We start from the raw sequence: 25,682 nt of genomic DNA, 5'->3' as shown, positions 1-25,682 counted from the left end.
AATCGTTTAATTGATTTCTAATAAATATTTCATTTGAAATGGTCTAGTTATCTGCCGACATTGTATTACTGGTGTATTTTACAATTATGTGTACAATAGTGAACTTTTATTGTTTGAATGGTATATTAAATCATCATTCTGAAACACGGTTCCTATGATGAAATAATGAAGCATTTTCAGGAATATTCTCAAACATAATATCAAGAATTTCGGTATTTTCACCAACAATCAATCTGTGTACAGAGAGAACAATTTGGTCAAGTGGAACTGACGTAGAAGGCATAAAAGGCAAACGCGATATCTTAAATTCTTAATAATACACCGGCGCGGTGGCGATAAGATAACATCTTGAACATGATATTTAAGTGATCGTACCTAGCCAAACTTACCTAATATTCGTTTGTTCGTCTGTTCAAAATCGCTACTTAATCTCCGAAAGTTCTTTAACGATTATTAAAAAAAATATACAACACTGTTATTTATATATATGTAATTTTTAAGACGACTTTGATTCGTGTGTGATTTGTGTACTGTCTCAACATCTCTGTATATTTAAATTTTTCGTATAAGTTTTGACATTGTTTAAATTTTATTGTTGCCACAGCCACCCCTGTACACTGCTTGTCATGTAATGGCGTCGCATTATTACACTGTTATGACATAAAATGTGTCTACATGTTTGTGAAATTTTAAGTACACTATTGTTTGTAAAAAACAACTGCTTTTCTATGTAATAATAAGAAAAATAAAACCAGTACGTATTAAGATGGGCTTTTTCTTTTAGTTTACCAAGTATCATTACTTGCCAAAACTAGATCGTTAAAAGCAACAGCTATATCGGCCATTTCTCAAACTTCCACCCAATAATTCATCCAATAAATTTATGTGCAGCTAATTCATTTCATCCATCTCTAAAAAAAAAACAATAATAACAGGATAATTTCCTTCTCAACAGCTGCAATTAAATCTACTTTATTTGCCCCATTCTCTGATATTGGTTCCAGACGAAGCTATCCCGCTCAAAGTCACGAGTGGCGAGTGTAGGTACCTGTTATTACATTTGGCTTGGCACCGAATCTATCAATAGGTAGAACATACAAATAATAGTATTTTATTAATATTAAAGGTATAAGATTTGCATAAGAGGTGTAAAAACGTAGGTTTTTTTTTATTTTTTAGTTTTCAGTGTCAAACAGGTAAACTATTAGGTTTCGTTGCTTTTTTTGTCATATATTAAATAGTAAATTTTTTAAGTTGCTAAAAGTATGCATACGAAGGTTCCGCGTGCCTTAAACAAATTCATAAATCCCCTATTTCACGTTCTGTGAGACACTGAAATATCGTGAAGAACATTTGTTAATAAAATAATAATATATAAGTAACATCATCCACGTAAACAAAACACACTACTGGGCCAAAATATGTCAACTATGTCCCATTTTTACGGGACCAAATGGCAAACAGTCCACATCAAACTAAAGAAGAATCACGGAAGTCGGATCATAAATCTCAGCGTAATCGGTGTACATACATAAAAAAAATACCAATCGAATTGAGAACCTCCCCCTTTTCGAAGCCGGTTAAAAATATTAATTAGGTTAGCTACATCGTCCTACCTTGTCTCTGTGCCTGGCCTCGTCGCTCAGTGCGGATGCAGCGCGCGCCTCAGCCGCGTCGAGTCTCTGTTGCAGCCGGGCCTCGGTCCGCGAGCTCTGTTCTTCAAGAGTCGCCTCTCGCTCTGCAGCCAGCGATACCGCGCGCTCACTCTCCTGTCATTATCGAAATTATCGTTTAAGAATCACTACATAGGTAGTAATAATATTCTACATCAAGATGTAACTAGCAAACTGTGCATTGCGGTAAGTCATTGGTGCATTTTCTGTAGGACGGCTAAGCGTTTTGAATCATTTTCATTACATAATGTATCTTCGAAAAGCCAATATCCGGGTCGCTTTACAGATTTTTTTTAATGGCTTCATTTAGAAGCTATCATAATATAAAAGAATAATTATTTTCAATTGGTTGATTCAGAGAAAATCCCGCTTAAACATTTTCAGCTATAAAATATTAGTAGAGATAGTTATTATTATGATAAGCCCATTTGTTAAATTATATATCAGTCTTCGTAGAATCTAGTTATGGTTTTTATGGTCGTTGGAAATATTCCATATTTCTTTCCACGTGTGTGCAACATTCGTTAATAAATCTAACCGTTAAATGATTGTACACTAAACTACCGCTCCGCACATAAATGACGTATGTAGTCCTGGTCATGTCCTTTTTTTTTTATGGAATAGGAGGACAAACGAGCGTACGGGTCACCTGGTGTTAAGTGATCACCGCCGCCCACACTCTCCTGCAACACCAGAGGAATCACAAGAGCGTTGCCGGCCTTTAAGGAAGGTATACGCGCTTTTCTTGAAGGTACCCATGTCGTATCGTCCCGGAAACACCGCACAAGGAAGCTCATTCCACAGCTTCGTGGTACGAGGAAGAAAGCTCCTTGAAAACCGTACTGTGGAGGACCGCCACACATCCAGATGGTGGGGATGATATCGTAACTTGTGGCGTGTCGTGCGAAGGTGAAATTCGGCGGCAGGAATCAGGTTGAACAGCTCTTCGGAACACTCCCCGTGATAAATGCGGTAGAAGACACACAATGAAGCGACGTCTCTACGCAACGCCAAGTGATCCAGCCGTTCACGGCATCGGGTCCCCGACAATTCGAGCTGCTCTGCGTTGCACGCGGTCAAATGGATCGAGCTGATACTGGGGTGCGCCAGACCAGAGATGACAGCAATACTCCATGTGAGGCCGGACCTGCGCTTTGTAGAGCGCTAGAATGTGGGCCGGCTTGAAGTATTGCCGTGCTCTATTTATGACGCCCAGTTTCTTTGAAGCCAGTTTGGCTTTGCCCTCCAGATGGCCACGGAATTGGCAATTGCTCGAGATTTCGAGACCCAGTATTCCGATACTAGGCGAAGCTTTAAGGGAAGTGTTCTCGAAGAGCGGTGATACGGCAAATGGGGTTTTTTTAGTGGTAAACTCGCAAACTTGAGTCTTCTGGGGGTTAAATTGGACAAGGTTCAACTTACCCCATTCCGCGACCTTCTCGAGAGAGGACTCGATAGAAGACACAAGTTTCACCCGGCACTGGTCGACGTTTTCCCGAGAGAGACCTGCATGGCCCGTGTATACGGCATCACCAGTGCTGTCGTCTGCATAGCAATGCATGTTGGCGGTGTCCAACATATCATTGATATGCAGAAGAAACAGCGTGGGAGATAGCACACAGCCTTGGGGCACTCCAGCGTTCACGGGCTTGGGATTCGAGCAATAACCGTCGATAACGACCTGTATGCTGCGCCCAGTGGGGAAGCTGGAGGTCCACTAGCATAAGCTCTCGGGAAGCCCAAATGATGGAAGTTTTGCGAGGAGCGCCTTGTGCCATACACGATCAAAGGCCTTCGCTATATCCAGACCAACTGCCAGGCCTTCCCCCTTGCTTTCAATAGCCGCCGCCCATCTGTGTGTTAGGTATACCAGAAGATCGCCAGTCGACCGACCATGGCGAAAGCCGTACTGCCGGTCGTTGATCAACTGGTGACCCTCAAGGTATACCAAGAGCTGGCGGTTAATTATGCTCTCCATAATTTTGGAGAGTAGGGAGGTAATAGCAATAGGCCTGTAGTTTGCCGGATCCGAACTGTCTCCTTTTTTTGGGATCGGATGGACAAGGGCTGACTTCCATGAATCAGGGACTACGCCTTTTGAATAAGAGTGCCGGAATAAACGCGTTAGCACCGGCGTCAACTGTGCAACGGCGGCATGGACGGCTGGTTGAAGTTACCAAGAGCAGCTTTCGACAACGACCAGAACTTGCGTGTTCCGGTCGGGTAACTGGAAAGCTGCTCGCCAATTTTGACGACGTGCTTCGATTTCGCACGGGCGATTTGCCGCTTAAAAAATCTGGAGGCACGGTTATATTTCCTCTTCAGAACTTTGCAGTTCGGATCCTTTGAGCCCAGCGCCGCAACCCAAGTTCGATACGCCTGTTTTTTGCAGTCAGATGCTGCTTTAACTGACGCATCGAACCAGGGCTGTGATCTGCCACCGATCGGTACTACAGAGCTTGGTATAAAAATATCCATGCCCTGCAGTATCACATCGGCTACTGCAACGGCGCAGGCACTAGGATCATCTGAAAGGAAACAAACCCTGCCCCAAGGGTAGGATGCAAAAAAGGAACGCATCCTATCCCAATCTGCTGACTTGTAGTGCCAAACGCGGCGGGTCGCTGGTGGTCTGCGACGTTGGCGTCGGATAGGCACTACACTCCTGACCAGGCAATGGTCGGACGTTCCGAGAGGGGCGTCGACAGAGACCTGGTAACCATCGGGATGTGTAGTCAGCAGAAGATCTAATAAGGACGGCATGTGGCTATCCACATCCGGGAGCCGCGTCGGCGACTCAACCAATTGGGACAGACCATACGCCAATGCAAAATTATGCACAGATCGCCCTGCGTAGTCTGTGGTACGTGATCCAAGCCATTCGGCATTGTGCCCGTTGAAATCACCCAAGACTACGATTTCAGCGGAGGGGATCTGAGCAAGCACGTCATCAAATGCCGCTTGAACGCAGCCCATGAGGTGATCCGTTTCTGCGTTACCACTATGGGACCTGTAGACACACGCATAGATGCGGACGCGGTCCTCTAAATCTACGCGGAGCCAGAGAGTAGACAGGCCCCTACCCTCAAAATTGCCGAGACGGCGACAGCAGATATCCTCCCTAACGTACACACATACCCCGGCATGAGGCATGAAATTATGCTCAATTTTGTACCCGGGGTACGTTAAATATGACGTATCGCTAGGTCGAGATATCTGCGTCTCCGTAAGGAAACACAAAGCCGGCTGCGCCGTCTCAAGGTGGTGGTGGACGGCGTTTAAGTTGGAGTGAATTCCCCGGATGTTACAAAAGTCCACATTAAGCGTGGAGCGGGGTGCCGTGGTGTTGCTGCCCTGTTTGTCCTGTGACATACGCGGTACTGTGCCCTCCCCAGAATACGAGGGGCAGCCCGAGCGCGAATGCTCGGGGAGGGATTCTCCGGCTCAACAAGAGCCGGTACCCTCCTGGGGTAATTTATTTTTTAGGACCGCTCTCATATTTTGTTGGGGGGGGGGAAAGGACGGGGGGGAATGGCCTCCGGTCCTCGACACTAACCTATGCGAAACATAGCGGCACTAGGCCGCTACTTCACGCCGGTATTCTGTGCGAGTGTGGTAAGTAACCCGGACGAGTCTGGCCCGATTGTGCTGACGTCATAAGACAGCAGCGTGACTCTCCCACTTTCAAAAAGCCCGTAGTCGCCTCTTACGACACCCTTGGACCTGGGACTACCCTATTCTTTTTACGCCCCGAGGCAGCACAGGGCAAAACTACATGTGTTTCTGTCACCTCTGCTCTGAGCACCACGTAGCAGCTCGAATTATTTGTCCGCGTGCAACGTAGAGCTGCTCGAAATGTCGGGGATCTAGAGTGACTCTGTGACCGGCTCGATCACTTGGCGTTACGTAGAGACGTCGCTTTATTGTGTATCTTAGACAGATTCCTTCCTGTCTCCAAATTCCCCGCACCATCTAGATGTGTTCTAGGCGTTCCTTTACAGTGCTGTTTTCAGTTCTTCCTTTTGCAGTGCTTCCAAGATGATAAGACCTTCATAAAAGGCTTGCAGCACCCCCGTAATTCCTATGGTGTAGCAGAAGCGTATGGGCGGCGATTATCACTTAAGCCTAGGTAATTGTGTGTACTCCTCAATAAAAATGTGAGACCCTTTGATGAGCACTATGAATCTATGTGATTCACTATCAGATTCAGATTTGAGAGCATGAAAGATTTACAGGAATGGAAGAAAACAGGGAAGTATGTCAGTACCCTGGTATCTGCACCATACCTGTTGTATTAATGATATTACTCATGGAAATATAGTCTTACCTGAAGATGTGCCTGCAGGGTGGAATTCTTAACCCTCTCTTGGGCGAGTTGTTTCTGTAGTTCCCTAAGCTCCTGTTGGGTACTGGATACCAAACGATCTTTTTCACGGGTCGATTCCTACAGATGTTAAAGGTATAATTATTTTACTATTAGATAATTTATGTGTCAAAGTGAGCGATTCAAAAAAGGCTGCTACTTTCTTAGCGGAAAGTGAATCGTGGTTAACTTTAAAGTGAAAATATATATAATACATACAGAAAAGGAAATATTAATTGATGAAAGGTGAGATGAGAATACTTGGTGGTGCGTTCATAACCCGTTTAAAGAAAAACACATAAAAAGTGAGTGGTAAAAATAGATACACACAAAAATAGATAGATATGACATAACGTTAGATTGATGGAAAGCGCGTTGTAGCCATGCGCCAGATCATATTATGTTGTACACAACGAGTATCAATCAATGTTAGGTGAGCTTCATATTACGGAGTGCTATTTCAAAAGTACGCGTCTGTGAGCAACCTCAATAACTTCAGTCTTTGCTCAAGATTCGAGCCGGGGCCAGATTATATGCAGTTAGAGAATATATTTGGTCTTCCTATTTTTTTTATGATAAAAAAGGACGAGACGATCAGGTGATGGTAATTGATACGCCCTACCTATTACAATACAGTGCCGCTCAGGATTCTCGAAAAACCCAAAAATTCAGAGCTGCACTACAATTGCGCTCGTCACCTTGAGACATAAGATGATATGTCTCATTTGCCTACCTATGGCACCCTTCAGACCGAATAACAGAGTAATGTTTACAGATTACTGCGTCACGGCAGAAATTGGTGGCATTGTGGTACCCATAATCTAGCCGGCATCCTATGAAATGGAGCCTCCCACTGGTGATTCTATTATGTCTGTACAGCGAAACCACTCTTTCGGCGTAAAAAGATTTCAAGTAGAATAAACCGTGATACATACTTGTTCTTTATGCAGACTGTCCTTGACGTGTTCTAGTTCGTGCCTGAGCTCGTCCAGTTCATTATGAGCCGTGTTGAGTCGTTCCTCCAGAGCGGCCCGAGCTCTACACTCCCTGGCGAGCGACGCTTCAGCTGTGGCCAGCTTGGCACCGTCTATCTCACTGCCGCTCAATGTTTGACGACGAAGCGCGCGCTCTTTAGCGATCGAGTCCTGTTTTTAGAAAAAAAAACATTGTGTGTAGTGCGCGATAAAAAAAAAAATCTATTTCTACTTTTTATCTGTCATTTATACAGCCACGATAAGTAATAAAAGTACATACATAATCTTATATACTCTATGGCCTAAAAAGCATTGTTTACCGTACTATGATGTCGCCAAAAAAGCTCAGTTGTTTTGGTGCCATAGACAACTAAATCTAGGTTAGGTATGGTAGGTTCACAGAAATATTATTAGGTTATACGAAGTATATACTATATTACATACATAATATTTTCTTGTTTAAATTATTAGACTAAACATTTTAATTTCAACTTAAGAAAAAACTTGTTAATATAATTTGCCAAAATGCTGCTATAGATATATAGATATATTTTGTAATTTTCAATTTTTCCGCGTGGCTGTATGGGTGTTGTACCTTTGCCATTTCTTGAAGGGCAAAAGGAATCCACTCACCAGAGATAGGTATGTCCCGCCCATTAAAGCGACAACTCGAAAACTTGTGATAATTGTTTTATTTAATTAATTGTTTTATTTCAAATTACGTAGTCGTAGAAAAAATAGTGTATGCGACACGTTGTATCACGAGGTCAAAAAACGCCCGTGGCGTCATTCATCACCATCATTATACAACTGTTGCATATAATACTATAAATTAACATTTCGCGGAACTGTTATAAATACGAAGACTATTTCTTGCGCTGGACAAACTAAATTCAAATTTAACTGAACATAACTGTCGCCGAAGAAATTTATGGTTATGTATGAAGAGTGAAACTTATTGATTTCTCTCCATCCGTAATCTATTCGTATGAGGGTTTCCCATAACACTAATGGATTTCGATTTTTGTGATTAGCAACGCATTAGCTATTAAAACTCTTAAATTAAAAAATTTGCATGCATGCATGAATGGAAAATTTTTCTTAACAAAAATCATTTGTTTCTATATTCTGATCAAACCACACCAAACAGTGATTTTGAAATGGGTTGATCTGGTGGGGAGAACTGATGAAATGTGAACATCACATACTTATTGGTTCGAAATAATTAAAGATAACGAATTTCGAAGAATAACAGTAAGTAAATGGTAGGTATTTTACGATGTACTAATTACACCAATATACAACATAAAAAGCACTACTGAAGTAATACTGTATGAAAGCTTGACCAAAAACACTAATTATCTATACAATAAATAATGTTGATCTATCTACAATACTTACGCACTAAGAACCGCGTAGACAACTCTACTTTAAAGTCAATACATTTTCCAGTATTCTATAAAGGCGAATTGTCTAAAGTCTAAACGTTTCTAATTTACTTATACTCCTACATCATAAATAAATATAAAACTACTATTCTGCCATATGATAGTTTTTCTTGTTTTTAAATTCCCGGATTTATACTATTTACATTTACTTTACGATTTTATACTCGAAATTTTATTCTAAATTATTTGCCATCCGGCTCGAAGGACCATTGACCAAGGTGGGGGTAAACAAGATAGGAAGAGTTACTATTAATAGTTTTATTTTGTCAACTGGAACAAACTGCTCTTGAATTAAGAGGTCAGAGTAAGGATTGGTAATATACGTACAGTTTGGAATCAAGCTTGAACTGCCTCAATTAAAATTTTCACTCTCACTCTCTTCTTAATTTCTTTAATACTCTATACAAATCATCACTTTATGATTGTTGATCATTTTACCACTATTTTTAGCGTTCTTAGAAAGAGAAATTATTATTATTTAATTACAAATAAGGAGTTAGAGAGATATGACTCTGTCATTCGATTCTGAAACCTGAAATTTATCTCATTATAATTCTTACTCCATTGTTGTGTCCACCCCGAGACGTAAATCCCCAACAGCTTTCTTCAACATGTTCTAAATACTCAAAAATATACAGCAATAATTATTTTAACATAAACCTCCAGCTCTATCTTATATTAATATATCAAATAAATGCTTGTAATAAACTTAAATAAAATATATAAATATTATAAGCTCTACATAACACAAATATTAATTAATGTTTAACCTAACTTACAATGGGTTTCACATTCATCTCTGTGAGCCATCTATGACGTAAATCTTGAACACTATGGATGACGTCCTAATTGAATGAAACAAATAAAAATAAAAATATTTTAACGATATATCGGCAGCTAGCTTTACTTAGCTTCGGCTACGGTATGTGCCTCAGTCATATTTTTAGTCCTTAGCCAAATATAGAAAGGAGCTCTGTCTGGACTTCGAATGAGTAACCTTAGTTCGTTGAACAAACTGAGTGTATTGAAGGCACAAACAGAGTGATTCATGACTTTCATTAAAATTCATCTTTATCTAACAAGGCGTTGGGCATTTTGTAATATAAGAACATCGAATAACCACAATGGCCACTGTTTTAAGTCATCAAGAATTTGTAGTTTTAGTGTAGTATTGTGATATAATAGTGAGCGTCACCAACCATATAGAAAGAGGGCAAGACATCATTTTATGCAAAAAAAAAATTTCATGATATCATCCATCCACCGGCATTCGCCATTTAACAAGAGTTTACACGGAATAAATTATTTTTATTGATACAAGCGGACCCGACAGACGTTGTCCTGCCAGTTAGGAAGAGCTCACTAACATACACACATGGGCAGGAGATTTATATATGGACAGAAATGAGAATCTAAACCATTCTCAAATTCACTGCAACACACAAAAAAAAACAATCTGTCCAGCCGTTTAGGAGGAATTCACTGTCTACACAGAAGAATTGTACATATTGTTGTACCTGGTAATGCCTCTGCCTCTGCTGCGCCACGTCCGCGTCTGCGCGCGCACCCGCACACTCTGCCTGCAGCTCCCGCACGCGGGCCTCGAGCCCCGCCAACTCCGCTCGCAGTGCGTCCCTCTCACCCGTAGCCTCCCTCTCCCTCGCTCTAGCCGCTCGTATCTCTGCATTGTTGCGGTCCTCAATACCGTTGGTGAGCTCTTGATTGGTCCTCTGTAACGCCATACGTTCTTCTTTTTCAACTTCCAGCTGCCGCTCTAGTCGCCTGGAAAAAAAAAGAAAAACTTTCTATGAGAATGTGTGATGGAAACTTGTAGATGCCAAACTTGATGTTAAAGGGCATCGCCCGCCCATAAATGACAGTGAAAATATGAGCTAAGAATTGCGGCGTAGTATAACCTGATCACACACCCGTTCCCTGGACATTATGTCAGATAATGTAATGTTATACACTTTTACTTATATATTAATGTCATTTTATATACAAAAATTTACCAACCACATTTAGTTAGGTATTGATTGTAATAACAGTGTAATACGAATTCATACTATGTTAAATGCAGAAACTTTCCAACTAATGTGTTGATTCCAAAAAGTTCCAAATAGTAAATGAGTTTCCTTGTGTAGTGTTTAAAGATCGATATGACATGGGTGTATATCGAAAAATCGTTTTCACTCACTTAAAGGCCGGCAATGCTCTGCAGTGATGCAAGATACGTTGCAGCGATCATATACAATCGGATGACCTGTTTGTCCAACAATAACATAAATAGTACGAACGACACCAACTTGTTCTGTAAGGAGAGCGCCGTGATCTCCGCTTGTAGCCTGGCCCGCAGTCTCTCCGCCTCGTCGTCTGCCTCTCGCTTGGCCCGCTCCACGGCCGAACTGACTGCACATTCTGCCGCCGCTAACTTGCTCTGCAGTGAAGCTATCTCTTTCGCGCGCAATGTTGCCAGTTTTTCAGCAGATCTGAAAATAATGTACGTTTATAAGTATTACGTTTATTACTTACAAATATGGAAAAATATTTTAAAATATGTAAAAATAAATATTGGACCCATGCTATCAAAGCATTATCAACAAAATCTTTGAAGGTCCCTTTATTATAGAGCAAGAGTCCGTGAGCCCCAGACCTACGGCATTTTATAAAAGCTGAAAGTTTGTCAGCGCATGCTCCCAGCACAGGTAAGAACGATGGACCATTATGGAGTTTGGGTTAGTGGCTTTGGCAGGTAAACGGTACTAAAGGTGTGTAAAACAACACCGATCTAAATACATCAAAGAATAAAGTGCGAGTTTTCGGTATTACCTTCAGAATATTATTAAAAATCACGTTATTCATTGCCAGACACTTAACATCGTGGCAACCCCTTGCTGTTCATGAAATTAAAATATTACTGACGTCATAGTATAAGTGCTGATTTTTAGATATTATAATACTTGGGTAATATTCAATGTTTTTTTTTTCTAGCCAGAATTTGACCAATTTCCGAAAAAAATTATCACAAGGTACAGGAGTAGGAGTGTCCATCCATCAAGAAATTGGAACAGTGTGGAAGGTAAAAATGGTGATGAAAGAAAAGTAATGTTAACAACTTTCAATATTGATTCACCTACCATTCAGTATTGATGACAACTAGGCTGAAAGTGTATTAGTTATATCACACAAATAAGCGACAGTACAATTAATATGCGAAACCATGACTAAAGTGGTTAAGCGGGCCGAAATATAAATCTGATTTGCTTAGTAATTTCACTAGCTACGGCGCCCTTCAGACCGAAATACAATAATGCTTACACATGACATGAAAAAGGCGCCTCTCACTGGTGGATTACTTTATTCTTTAGACATAAAAGGCATTTATTTTCTCAAAATTTATTCCTTTAGAATTCTTTTTGATGTCATTTCTAATAACTACTAGATACTACTACCGCTTCGGAAACAAATGGCGCTCTGAGAGAATAGAAGCGGCGCAAGAAACTCTCCCAGCATTCTTTTTTTGCGCTCTTTTCGATAAAAATATACAATATTGTACAGTCATTTATATCGCTATAAAATAATCACAATCTAATCCCAGGCTATCCGGTCATTTAAATTTTCAGCAGTAGGGTAATAGGATTTACGACAGAGCCATTTTTTTTATAAAACATTTAAATTTATTTATAGACAATGCCTGAACAGTGGCTGGGACTTTATTACAGAGGTGTATACATTTACCCTTAAAGCTATTATGTATCTTATGAAGCTTACTTACTTTACTTTAGGACCTAGGTTATAAAAAGCGCTTCACTGATGACATCACATCCGACATACTTACTTAGCACACATCGAAATATACTTACTTAAAAGTGGCCAAATCGATCGCCGTTGAATCGTGCGTGGACGTGTAGCTGCCGATCGTCTCCTCACTCTCCTCGGGCGCAACGAATGTGTATCCTGAAACGAAAAACCGCGATACAATCGTCGGCCGCACAGACATCACTCATCACATAAATATAGCCTTCTGAAATTGGTTTCAATGTTTAAATGGAATGGAGTTGAGCAACTACGTAAAATCGTAAAAGTATTTATCAATCTACTGAAGACAATGCACAATAAGATTGTTTGTTTTTATTGAATATTACAATTTACGTATTAGCTGAGCACGAGTGACTGTGTCAGACACAAATAGTTAAAATTTTACCTTAAATAGATTTTTTTATTAAATTTGTGTTGAATAATAAATATTAAATATACAAACATGCAATAAATACGCGCGAAATACAAAACATCGAAACGCAATGCTATTGGTTGAAGTTGGTTGGCGCGTTTGAATAGCCGAAATATCTTGCCGGGAACGAATATTAATTTTTAATTGAATAAGAATGGTTTTATCTATAATTTGACGTGTCTGATAATTTTTAGTATGTAAAAAATCAAATTTAATTATTTTTAAAATTCATGCATACACCATTTTGCATTCTTGTCAGTTACAGTACTAATTTGTGTTAGGGACAAGTGTGTTTTTTTTATTTAAGCAATCTATTAAAAACACTGTTATTTTAGGTTCTTTTAGTGTTGCAAGAATATAATCAGTGATTACTTGCCACCAGGTGAGGCGCGACGACATTTGTATACCTTATATTATACCATGAAAAATGAACATTTTCAAGCAGTAGGGATAATTTACAAGTATATTGTTAGAACATAATATTCAAATTCAAATATTCAAATAGTTTTATTTCTCAAAGTAGGATAACTGCATCACTATTTGAAGTCAAGAAAATATACAAATAATAGAATAATACAGTCCTACTGCTTATAAATTAAAATAGTATGCAGACCTTAAAATTATTTACATTGCTCTAATCGCATCCACTTTTATCTGTTATATAATCTTTAATTGTATAATAAGCACAAGTTAAGATACCATCCCCACCATCTGGATGTGTGGCGGTCCTCCACAGTGCGGTTTTCTAGGAGCTTTCTTCCACGTACTACAAAGCTGTGGAATGAGCTTCCTTGTGCGGTGTTTCCGGGACGATACGACATGGGTACCTTCAAAAAAAGCGCGTACACCTTCCTTAAAGTTGGTGTGGTGGTATTCCTCTGGTGTTGCAGGAGAATGTGGGCGGCGGTGATCACTTAACAAACAGGTGATCCGTACGCTCGTTTGTCCTCCTATTCCATAAAAAAAAAACTTTTTTTTTAAGTTTCTGTTTAACAAATATTTTAAACTTTTTTTTGTTTTGAATTGTAGTTTGCAAATTTCTTCAGGGATTTTATTATAAAAACGGACACATTGTCCCCTGAATGATTTGTCTATTTTCGTTAGCCTTGTGTGAATTAGAGCAAGTTTATGTTTATTTCTAGTGTTGCAGTTATGAATGTCACTGTTTTTTTAAAACGATCTATATTTTTATGTAATAAGATTATAGAATTTGCTATTAAAAATAATGACACGAGTACTGTAGTTTGTAAGTCGTACTGTCAGCATATTGTAACATCGTTTTGTTTACGATTTATTTACTTAACGCGAATATTAGCGTTTTATCTGGAACCAAAACTGGTGTAAGTAAAATCGGTAATAGTGAGTAAGCGAAAAATAAATAGAATAATATAAAATTATCTATAATCCCATTCTTAATCTGCGTGACTAATTAATGATAAATTTGTAACCAAAAGTTATGAACGATGCGGGTCTCGAACTTGCGACCTCTCGGATCCCGTCCGAGCGCTCTTCCAACTGAGCCAACCGTTCGACTTAAGTATGGTTCGTAAATTTTGGTATGTCTTGTTCAACTCTCAGGTTGTGGCTCCATCTATAGGATCTTCTTTACAGTTTATAACCTGCTCAACCCCTAAAATTCAATATTAGGAAATTGACTTGAGATATAGCTCTTTCAAATCTAAACAATTTGTTATTATTAACGTGATGAAGTGAGGGATACTTCTGGGATAGTTGAATTAAATTTGTCGAGAGGTCGCGGGTTAGAGTCCCGCATTGTTCATAGATTCTGGTTTTTACTTTACCCACTTTAAAAATAACAAATTGTTTAGTTCATGAAAAATTAATATAAATCTAATGACATACCAACAAAGGGTAGTTGTCCAGCGAAAGGCTGCCTAGTTCTGAAGGGCGCGGCCGAGGGTTTGGAGGGCTGCCGCGGCGGGGAGGAGAAGTAACGAGAGTCCTCCGGTCCGCGCACACTGGGCACCCATGGAGGCGCCTGCCAACAACATTATTATACTTATTAACATTGACATATAATATATTATGATAGTACAAGTACAGTTTCACTCTGCAAAATCAATTAAAGAAATAAGGACTCTTGCAGCCATACAATAAGGTGTAATTCAGATCTTCCAGCACTATTAACCTAAATTTTTATTTACTAAGAAATTGCCTCTCTTTCTATCGCGTGACTTTTACCTATTCTGACGACATAAGGGTTGTCTTCTTTACCAAAAACTGTACCTACCTAGTATAAGGTCATCTTTTAAAAATTGCTTAGTTTTTTCTATAATATTGACACACTTTTTACACAAATTATCTTGCCCCAAGTTAAGCATATACAGCCTGTGTTTTGGGTTACAAGACAATTATATATTTAATACAATAAACTTACTTAAACATACATATATTCATATAAACATACATAAATACCTTTAAACATCCATGACATATTCATCATATAAATGCTTGCACCTACCGGGATTCGAACCCGGGACCTCTAGCTTAGTAGGTAGTTAGTAGGATCACTAACCACTCGGCTATAAAGGTCGTCGTTTCGTTATCAAACCTACATTATTTGCATATAGTAATGTATGCGTTGGAAGACTACGACATAGAAATACCTACTTAGCATAGGAAATAAATAGCTACCTAGTAACCTAGCTATCATGAATGGTAATTTCATTATAACAATAATCACTGTTAATTAGATTGCAGGGTTAGGAAGCTTAAAATATTTAAATGTGGATCGCAATCACTTTTATCGTGCTTTGCTTTTTTTGTTTCTTCATTTTTAAAAGATCGGTCGAACCGGTAAAGTTCGTGAAAAAACTCATGCGTGCTTACGATTTCGATACCTACACGGGAAGTGAGACAGGCCTGGAGGTCTACTCGCAAAATCGACAACGATACATTCGGAACAATACGATAATACTCCGAATATATCGCAACTATCCTACTCTAACAAATGTTCGAATTCCTTATGGTTTATCGTTACCATAGACTAATATTTTCAGTTTTTTACGATGTTAGTGTGAACGAAATATGTTCAAATCTAAACATTATATGTGCTAAGTCGCTGTTAAGTCTCAAAAGTCAAAACATAGTTTAGGCGCTAAGGACCATGCCAGACTCTGAACCACCAATTTGGGTTCATTTACACTAATGTAAATGTTAAAAAAATATGTAATGAACATAATATGACCATTTAAAATTGAATAAATAATGTAAAACTTGCGGATAATAAAATGTAAAAGAAAAGTAACTCAACCCTCGTCGACTTCCAATTTCTCAGGCAGCCATTTGTATTATTTCTACGCATAAACGATCAACAAAATGACTTAAATGACTTAGTAGTAAAAAATCCTGTTGAATATTAAATCGCATATAATTATTTCAATATTGTTTATAAAGTAGGTATGTATATTGTATGGCAAATATATCTATACAACTTGAAACGATAATAGCATCGACAGCCTAGGTGTCGTTGAGATTATCGGAAAAGTGACGTTTGATTATTTGTGAAATTCGAATATTCGTCTATGACATTTTCAACTAAGAGTAGGGTTAGGACCGATAATATCGAATAATGTTTCGTTCGTCAATCATCATTTCGACATTGATTACGATGTAACTAAGAGTAGGATTCGACACGACTACTGCGACGATTTATCGAATATCGATTTTAGGAGTAGGCCCCCAGACATTGATCATAGTCTGAATAAAGATCTGGTTTGATTTGATAACCAAATATATGAACCTGATCTCGTATAGCTGCTCCATGTACATTGAGGTGGGCCAGCGCTGCGTGCTGGAGCGTGTCCAAGTAGTTAAACCTCCGCGCCGGCTGCACTCTTAGCAGGCCGTACACCAGGGACTGCCAGCTGTTGGATGGTCCGCTCGGAGGCTCATCGAACAAGGGCTCAGAATCTGAGTTGTTTTCATATCTGAACATAAGAATACCATGTTAAAAATACACATAATAAAAAAACACATGGGTGTACGGCACACACTTGTCAGCTGAAGACACCTGTATAAATACCATTGGACAGGCTGAACAGCAAACTTTTTGTGCCTATTTGAAGCGCCACTCACGAGCGTCCAGAGAACTAATTTTGACGTATAATACAAATGGCTGCAAAGGGAAATACAATACTCTGAAGTCTTTTTGCATTTTGAATTATTTTTTTTCGTTTTCCGTGTTATTTATATTTCAAGAATCAACGTAATAAAGTACACATTTCTTTTTTGTAAATTGTTTCACACCATCTATCGATATTTGCTGAGGTTGTCATCACTAGTTTTAGTACCGCAGACTCTCGCTACATGGCCAACAGCGCCAAAATACCGAATATCAAACAGGCTCAAAAGTACTTTGACAGATGATAAGAAACAAAAAAAGATCGATAAAAATATCTGTTGATAGATGCCATACCGATATCCCTACAGGAGTCTCGCACTAACCTGCGTGATTCAACGCCAGTAGGAAAGGTATTCTAGCTAGTAGGGGCCAAGCTCATGGAGTACTCTGGTATATATGTATCACTAAAAATGGAAATATGGTACACAAATTGGACACTTGGCATTGCGTAGTGACGTCGATTCATTAAGTGTCTTCTACCGCATCCAACACGGGGAATGTTCCGAAAAGCTGTTTGACCTGTTCCTGCCGCCGTATGACACGTCACAAATTAGGATATCACCCTCATAATCAGGTTTTCAAGGAACTTTCTCCTACCTACAACCAAGCTACGGAATGAGCTTTCTTGTGTGGTATTTCCAGGTCAATGCAACATGTGCGATTCCTCTGGTATTGCAAAATTCAGGCGACGGTGATCACATACCATCAGATACCCATGCGATCGTTAGTCCTCCAATATCTTCCAATACCAGAGAAGATTTTTGTTATTAAGTCTTTCATCAACATACAACTATATCAATATTGTATCAACTTGTTTAGGTTTACCAAAAACCATTTATCTAACTTCTTATTAAGTAAATTACTTACCTATGAATATTGCTGAGTACTTGTGCGACAGAATCTTCATCGGATGTTGAAAATGGCCTTGACAGTGTTACCAGCTCGTAGGCTACAACCCCAAGCGACCAATAATCACAGGCAGACTAAAAATAAAATATCAAATTTATTAATCTCCATTTAACATACTGGGTTTACAAACTTATGTTTCATTGGGGTAAGGGTGCACAGAAAAAGGAAACACACAAGGTGTCCAATTATAAATACATTGGGGGGAAAACAAGATGAAGAACATCATAAGAGGTTATTAAGAAACATTTGTACGCATTAATGAGCAATAAAGCGCTTATTTTAACTACTTTGGGTCATGCTTGTCATGCCAGTATCTACTATGGTAGTAGTCTAAACATTCCATAACCATTCACATTCTACTTTTACTATTCATGCTTAAAAAATTTTAGTTCTCTCTAATTATCATAGAAATCTGATATTGACTTACAGCAATTTGATTTATATTTGGGTATTGGTAGCGGCAAGGTTACAGCCTTCAAAACAACAATCATGAGGAAACCTTACACACACACGGGAAAATATTCTAATGTTGTGTGAGAAATTAACAACCAGCACTGGGCTTACAAGAGCTTAAGCTTAAAATTAAGTTGCAGTTCATGTAAGGTCTATGTGTAAGACTTTTTGTGCTCTGCGATTCAAGTAGGTGTACCCTTTACTCCCCGTGTGGAGGACCAACCCAATACCCCTTCCTGGGCCTCCTCAACTCAAGATGGCAGCGGGCGGCAGTCGCTCTTTTTTTTGCTCATTTGATCACGTCATCATGGTTTTTCTTGTTAAGTACATATTTAGTCTTTTTATTTTGTAGTTAAACTTCCATCTTATGATATAAAACCTTTGCACCAACTCTTTATCTTAGTAACTGTCTCTGTTGCTAACTTGTAAGTGCTACTAAAATATTAAGTAGTTTTCACTGAGATTGATGCTTAACTAGTGTGTTAAGTTATATGTTAAAGTGTACTTGTTTAGAACTGTTAATATTATCTGTGAATTAAAGTTATTTCTCTAAGACAAGTTTTTGCTGGGAGTGATATTTCTGCTTAAAATATAACATTAAATTATACACTAATTCAGGATTTTCAACTAAAGGATTTAGACATAATATTGAATTGATAAGGATATCATATCTATTTCCTGACTAGAAGGCGCTTGGAACTAAAATTGTTAGTTACATACATAATTCAAACAATTTATTATTATCTACTATGCAACTACTAACATAATGAAAGCATAATTGTAATATACTTACCACAATGATTTTTTGTATGATTCAATTAAATTAAGATGCTTTCATTACGTTCATGAAGAATAACAACACATTGAAATTGATCTATAGCTACTAAATAAATGGAGAGCCGGTTATTTCCTTCGGTTATACTGTGAAAACAGACTTATATTGATCGGAATACCGTAAGATTCTGCGTGTTTCGGAGGTTTTACTGCCTATATAATAAGTTGGCAACTACTTATTCGGAATCTATATTTTTTCGACTTAGAAATACCTATATATTTGTAATACAAATAATTCAGTCAATGATATTTCATTACATATGACAATTCATACAATTAACAGGCATTAGGTACAAAATTTATGTGGCAAAACAATGTTTGCCGGGTCAGCAATTGTAATAGATAAATATCATTGTAATTATATAAGGCACCTCACATCAATTAAAAGTCATGCGGTAGGGGCACAACCCAATGTAACTTACAATTGACTGTACTATGATGATAAATAAAAATACTAAATTATTATAGTCTATGGAATGATGTAAAGAAGGATGGAACGATGAAGAAAAGAAGAATAATTCATAGTCAAACAAAAGTGGCAGAGACACGAATAGCAATCACACAAGATTTACAGAGGGGAGAGTAGTTGGAAAAAGTAATCTATACTAATATATAAAGCTGCCGTGTTTGTTTGTTTGTTTGAACGCGCTAATCTCTTGTACTACTGGTCCGATTTGAATGATTCTTTCAGTGTTGGGTAGTCCATTTATCGAGGAAGGCTATAGGCTATGTTTTTTTTTCAAAATTAGGGATCCGTAATAAAATTGCTATTTTGTAACACAAGGTGTAAAATCGAAAACCTATTTTTGCGTGCGCTGCAAAAACTATTGACAATAGAACAAAATGATGTGCAGGCTATAATATAGGCAATATTTTATTACTTATAAAACTATCGCGTGAATTATACTTTATATGGCAAAACAACGTTTGCCGGGTCAGCTATTAGATAAATAAAAATAGAAAAAAACTGGCTTAAAGAGGAAAATATACCCCCAACACGGATTATATTACACTTATATGTGTCAGCAGGCAACAATAACCATTGGCAAGGCGCAACGGGGCAGTCATTGTTGTATGAGGCAAACATGGTGGCAACCTAACTCAGATTATTTTAGATTACTCGTAAATTGTTAACGTAATTATGGATGGCCCCTTACTGATAATGTAGTAGGCAGTAGACATTTCAATGTGTGACTATTCTGGTGTTAAAAGCATTATCAGCGAACCCACAAGCGCAGTAGTAATGTGGCAATACTGCAGACACACAGTGTGGGTGTGGTTGGCACATTCAGCCGCTGCCAGTAGCTCGGGCGCCACGTAGTCAGCTGTCCCTCCAATAACGCATCCACCTTCAGACAGCCGGGCACATGACCCGAAGTCCCCGAGCTTGATGTGCCCACATCTGTCAATAATTTTAAAGTGATAGAGATTGGTAGTGTTTTATTAATATTAAAGGTATTAGGTTTGCGACGTGTATTAAATCTTTATTAAGTTATTTTTTACTTTTCAGTTTTTGAAATCGGTTTTTTTTATTACCGTTTTGTGTGTGTAATGGGTTGTTCTGTAATTTACAGGACTTTTTTTTAGATTAAATCAGGTAAAACTATAAGATTTGGTTGCTTTTTATTATCATAAGTATAGGCCGACCGTTTATCTGAGTCCTCGCCTGCGGGGTACAGGGGCGCGGGGGTATGACGACAAAGGGGACTGAGACAGGTGCGGGCGGCGGGGGAATTTTTGTAATCGCTCATTTCACTAAGCGCCCCCGCCGCCCGCACCTGTCTCAGTCCCCTTTGTCGTCATACCCCCGCGCCCCTGCACCCTGCAGGCGAGGACTCAGATAAACGGTCGGCCTATATATTGAATAGTATTTTAAGTATGGGTATGCCTACGAAAGGTGCCGCGCGCCTTAAACAATATAGATCTCAAGAAACGGGAACGAAATAAAGGAATCGACTCCGGCTTTTCCAAACTCTATTTCACATTCTTGTGAGACACTGAAATCTCGTGAAGAATGTTTGTTAGCTATGACTGACAGGTACCAAACCTAAGGCCCAACTATCGCGACACAGGTTAATTGTTTTAATATACAATCAACTTAAATGAAAACTCCTAAAAAAAATCCGTACACAATCTATAATTACAAAATCCAGTAAAAAAAAAAACAATCATAAAAATGTTCATAAAAAAGCTACTGGCCCAAAGTATGTCAAAATTTTATGAGACCAAAAGGCATACATTCTGCATCAAACTAAAGAAGAATCGTACCGAAATCCGTTCATAAATCTCAGCGTAATTGGTGTACATACATATAAAAAAATACCAATCGAATTGAAGGACCTCCTCCATTTTGAAGTCTGTTAAAAACACATTAATGTTTGTAGCCAAATTACTCTAAAACATTTAAATTATAGGGCTTACAGCGAAATTTTTTAATATTTCTTCACACATTTTCACAATTATTGGAATATAATAGCATAAATGAGGAAGAATCAAAATTAAAAAAAATATTATCAATTTAATTATAAAAACTTACCTATCTATCAGGATATTTGACGGCTTAACATCACGATGAACGAAACCCATGCCATGCAGAGCTTTGAGTGCATGAGCCACTTCGGCAACATAGAAACCTGCATCTCTTTCCGATAGTGGTTGACTGCATCTAGCCAAAAATCCTTCCAAGTCACCACCAATGCACAGCTCCATAACAAGGAAAAGATTACTATTATCCTACAAAATAAAATACATAACTAATATGAACAAAATATATGAAAACACTGTATCAAAACTATTTAAAATTAACTATTTAACCCTTCGTGAATCGATCCCTCTTCCGAACTTCAAATCAGTTGACCAAGCGATTTTCGCGCGACAATTTTACGCGAGCTACAGTGTATCTATGAGTATTATTTTACATATAGCAAAAGAATGCTCATAGTTATACTTTAGAATAAATGAGTATTTCCAATGAAAAAAATTGGTGTTATTTATTAGTGTTTATGATTTTCTAATCATCTTAATATGTTCTTTCTAATACAAAAGTAAAATATACAAGCTTTCATAGTAATAATTTGAGCTATTCATTCCAAAAGACTAAGAAGAATCCCTTGACCTTGATCCACCTTGAAGTGCGAGATTGCGTGTTTATGTTTTAAAATGTAACTATGGTATATTTGGACAAGGTAACTATTGAAATATTTTTGCGATAGTTTTTCAAGTTAAGTAAAAATATTGTGTGTTGAATATTCCAAAATAAATAAATAATAAAAAACAGACAAAGTATATGAGGCATACTTCACTATCATGTCAGCAGCCGATAAAAACTGAAGTCCCCACACCCATTTTCTGTTAACTTTAGTATGCCAACTCCCATTGTCTTTGTTTTAATTTGTAGAGAATTTAACGGACTTTTATCCTTTATAACTTTATAGTAAAAAAGCAATTTCTAATAACAAAATATGGCGAGAAATTGTATGAGGTTGTGTGGTTTTTGTCTTTGTTTCATATGGAATTGTGGTCTACTATGATGATTGTGCCATATAGCCCCACAGTAAATGGTTAATACTTTATTAAAATTATATTGTTTAAAAATAAACCGGTGGTAACAAGTGAGACTCAAACTCACCCACCAATTATTATTATTTATAATAGACTAAGCAGCTTTCGCTGATGCATCTATGTCATTTGCCATATCTATTCAAATATTTGTCCAGTCTATTTTTAAACAGATTAACAGATTTTGATTTAAGCACATCCTTGGGCAATCTATTCCATATAGAACAACTCTTTTGGTCAGGAAGTGTTTTAATGGATTTGATAATGCTAATTGATATTCTAGCTTCATATCATGTCCCCTTAGTCTAGGATTGCTCTTCCTTGGAAACATGCTCTCAAAATTTGGGACATTATAATAATTTTTTAGTATTTTGTATGTTTCAATTAGATCGCCTGTTTCTCACCTGCTTTTGAGGGTGCTGAGTCCAAGCTTTGTAAGTCTTTGTTCATATGTAAGATTTTTCAGTTCCCTAGGCAACTTAGTGGCTCGCCTCTGTACCCTTTCCAACAATTCTAAACTTTGATTGTTCAACAGTTTTCAGATTTGTGTATATGGAACTATACTTGTATTATAAGATGGTATTACTTTATAGTTCTAGGTCAACAAAAAAAACCCTATGTATATCAATTCACTTGAGTGTTGATAAAAAATTTTTGCTGCAAAAATGGTTGTATAATTTTTACATTAAATTTTAACTCGAAACCTCCATGTGTTGCCGAATGTCTTGTCAGACAGTCAGACAGATGGACAACGAAGTGATCCTAATAAGTGTTCCGTTTTTTCCGTTTGAAGTATGAAACCCTAAAAAAATGTATATGATAATACCTGAAATGCATATTGCAGTTTGGGTATCCACTGTCCTGAAGATGTAGCTAGGATGTCTCTTTCATCAGATGAGCCAGTAACTCTCTTACGGGCTTGTTCTTTACGAATACTTTTTAAAGCATACACATCCCCTGTATGTTTTTCACGAACCATCTGTGATGTGAAATTATAAAAATAAATATTTCATGTGTGGTAGAATTTCTTAAAGTTGAAAAACTTGCAATGACCCTCTATTAGTTGAACACATCAGCAATTGACATTAAAACACTGTTATTAGTTGGGCAAAAATGTTGATGACCTAAACCATAGGTTCTCAACATAGGCGATAACGCACCCTGTGGGCGTTTGAGACATTTGGGGGGGCAGTAGAAGATCCAGAGAAAATTAGGGGGCATTGAGATGGCGCAGATGGGGCGTGGATAGATTAAAAAATATAGTCTAAAATGGCAAAAAATACACGAAAATACTCTAGAAAAAAACATATTCTCAAACTGGGCGGTGAGCAAAATAAGGTTGAGATACTATGACCTAAACAATGGGTATTAAAATTTATCAGATTTATTGTTTCCCCTTTCCTATTCCATACCAGCAATGCACCCATGTGTGTTTTATTTATTTTTCTGCAATGCACCTCTTCACATTTCTTTTTAATATTGGTTCATTTTTTGACAGTGTGTTGCATTAAGTGTTAGCGTTTCTTAATTCAACTCAATTTAGATTACATTCTCATATAATATTGAAACAAGTTTTTTTTTCTAGTAACAAATTATTAAAAATGGAACCACTATATTTTAAGCTACACACTTTGATGATTGTAATGCTTTTTAGGCAGTTGAATACTACACTTACATGAACTTCACCAAAATGCCCTCTTCCAATGGTTTGCAGCACTTCAAAATCTGACAAAGAAACACGAGCACTTCTTAATTCTGCAAGTGCACTACGATCTGAAAGTAAAATAAATTAAATAAATATAGCCTATATTATTTTTAATTAATTTTTTGATTAAACAACTAGAATATTTATAGGAACACCTTATGTTTAATATTTGTTTAACAATTTATTTATTATAATATGCTATAGCATATTTTTTTGTTAAATAATGGAGATTTAAGATAACTTGTAATGTTCATTCATATTGTTTTTACACCAGTTTCCACTGTCCAAAAGGAAAGAATGGTATCAGAATAATATTGTTATGATATTTAAGTCTCTCAGTAATAAAATAATAAAGACACTTGGTGAACTTTTGAGTAAAAACTATGTCTAAAAATCTTAAACAGAGTGAGAAATAATCTCACTAAAAACATACATTTATCAACGAATATCTTAACAAGCTCGTCTGTTTTCTTAACAGGATCATCATTGCATTCATCATATAACACTGTAAGCGCATCTAAAAGAGTCTCCCTATCTAATTTCTTAGAGATTTTATTAGTTCCAGCGGTCAATTTCCCTGTTATTTGTCGATTTAGACGTGTAACCCGCACTGCAATAGCATCCTTTGATGGTTCCATATTTGATGAGATGTTTCAGGTTTCTAGCAACAGTCTCCCATAGGGTGATTTTAAATTCCTAAAGTAATATAAATTCACACAAAATCATTTTATTTCACTTGTCGTAACAAATAACTATTACTATACAGACTATTGTTCAATTCTGAACGTTTCGTTTCCCTTTGTTCGTTACTATTTGAAAATTGAAATGTGTGTTATAAATACAAATATTATGTCAACTCTATTGACAATTCCACAACTTAGACAGCTTAGAATGTCATTCTTAGACTATGGATCCTAACTCTATGTCATTTTGGCAGCTTTTTTAGACGGATAATCGACTATAATTTTTTTTATAAAGATTTTATGGCCTGGTAACTGTTGTTGACCACACGATAGTCCGTTGCTTGGACAATTACTAGCCTTTCCTCATCGGACGTGCCCGCGGGCACTGGTAATTCAAAAAACAATGAAAGTGGCTGTGCCCCGAGGCACTCTTTTACCTCACCCAGTTTTCACCCTTATTAGGTGTACAAGATGGTTCATTTGCCTACGCAGTTATGAATGAGTGAAGTCCCATACACATTTCGATCCGTTACGATTCAAGGCCACCAATATTCGACGTCATAGCTTTACGGACATAGCTCTTTTGTGTTCACTTGTTCCCGGGCGGCGCAGCGAGCGGATCAAGACTTTGCACGAAGATTGTTCTTTGTGGAGATTTTAGCTTTATTTTATAATGAACATATAATGTTCATTACAAAAACATAAAA

The 25,682-nt window shown here is 37.7% G+C and overlaps 1 protein-coding gene across 1 annotated transcript in view; it reads right to left on the bottom strand.

Moving 5' to 3' along the window:
• The window catches only part of LOC126974231 (citron rho-interacting kinase-like), a 62,408-nt gene extending 37,317 nt beyond the window's left edge, over positions 1–25,091 (bottom strand). Inside the window, exons 1-14 of the mRNA XM_050821695.1 lie at positions 24,726–25,091; positions 24,263–24,360; positions 23,414–23,566; positions 21,566–21,762; positions 20,260–20,431; positions 17,701–17,816; positions 16,453–16,639; positions 14,553–14,688; positions 12,322–12,415; positions 10,765–10,947; positions 9,976–10,240; positions 6,972–7,181; positions 6,001–6,117; positions 1,617–1,769 (exon numbers count right to left, since the gene is read on the bottom strand). Of these exons, the coding sequence (XP_050677652.1) occupies positions 1,617–1,769; positions 6,001–6,117; positions 6,972–7,181; positions 9,976–10,240; positions 10,765–10,947; positions 12,322–12,415; positions 14,553–14,688; positions 16,453–16,639; positions 17,701–17,816; positions 20,260–20,431; positions 21,566–21,762; positions 23,414–23,566; positions 24,263–24,360; positions 24,726–24,930 (2,286 nt within the window). The 5' untranslated portion in view covers positions 24,931–25,091. The remainder of the gene's footprint in view (positions 1–1,616; positions 1,770–6,000; positions 6,118–6,971; positions 7,182–9,975; positions 10,241–10,764; positions 10,948–12,321; positions 12,416–14,552; positions 14,689–16,452; positions 16,640–17,700; positions 17,817–20,259; positions 20,432–21,565; positions 21,763–23,413; positions 23,567–24,262; positions 24,361–24,725) is intronic.
• Positions 25,092–25,682: the final 591 nt, after the last annotated feature.

The sequence above is a fragment of the Leptidea sinapis genome, chromosome 31 (genome assembly GCF_905404315.1).
Source record: "Leptidea sinapis chromosome 31, ilLepSina1.1, whole genome shotgun sequence".
In the NCBI taxonomy this organism is placed as follows: Eukaryota; Metazoa; Arthropoda; class Insecta; order Lepidoptera; family Pieridae; genus Leptidea; species Leptidea sinapis.
The sequence above is the reverse complement of the archived record's forward strand: the minus strand, read 5'-3'. Positions and strand labels throughout refer to the sequence as shown.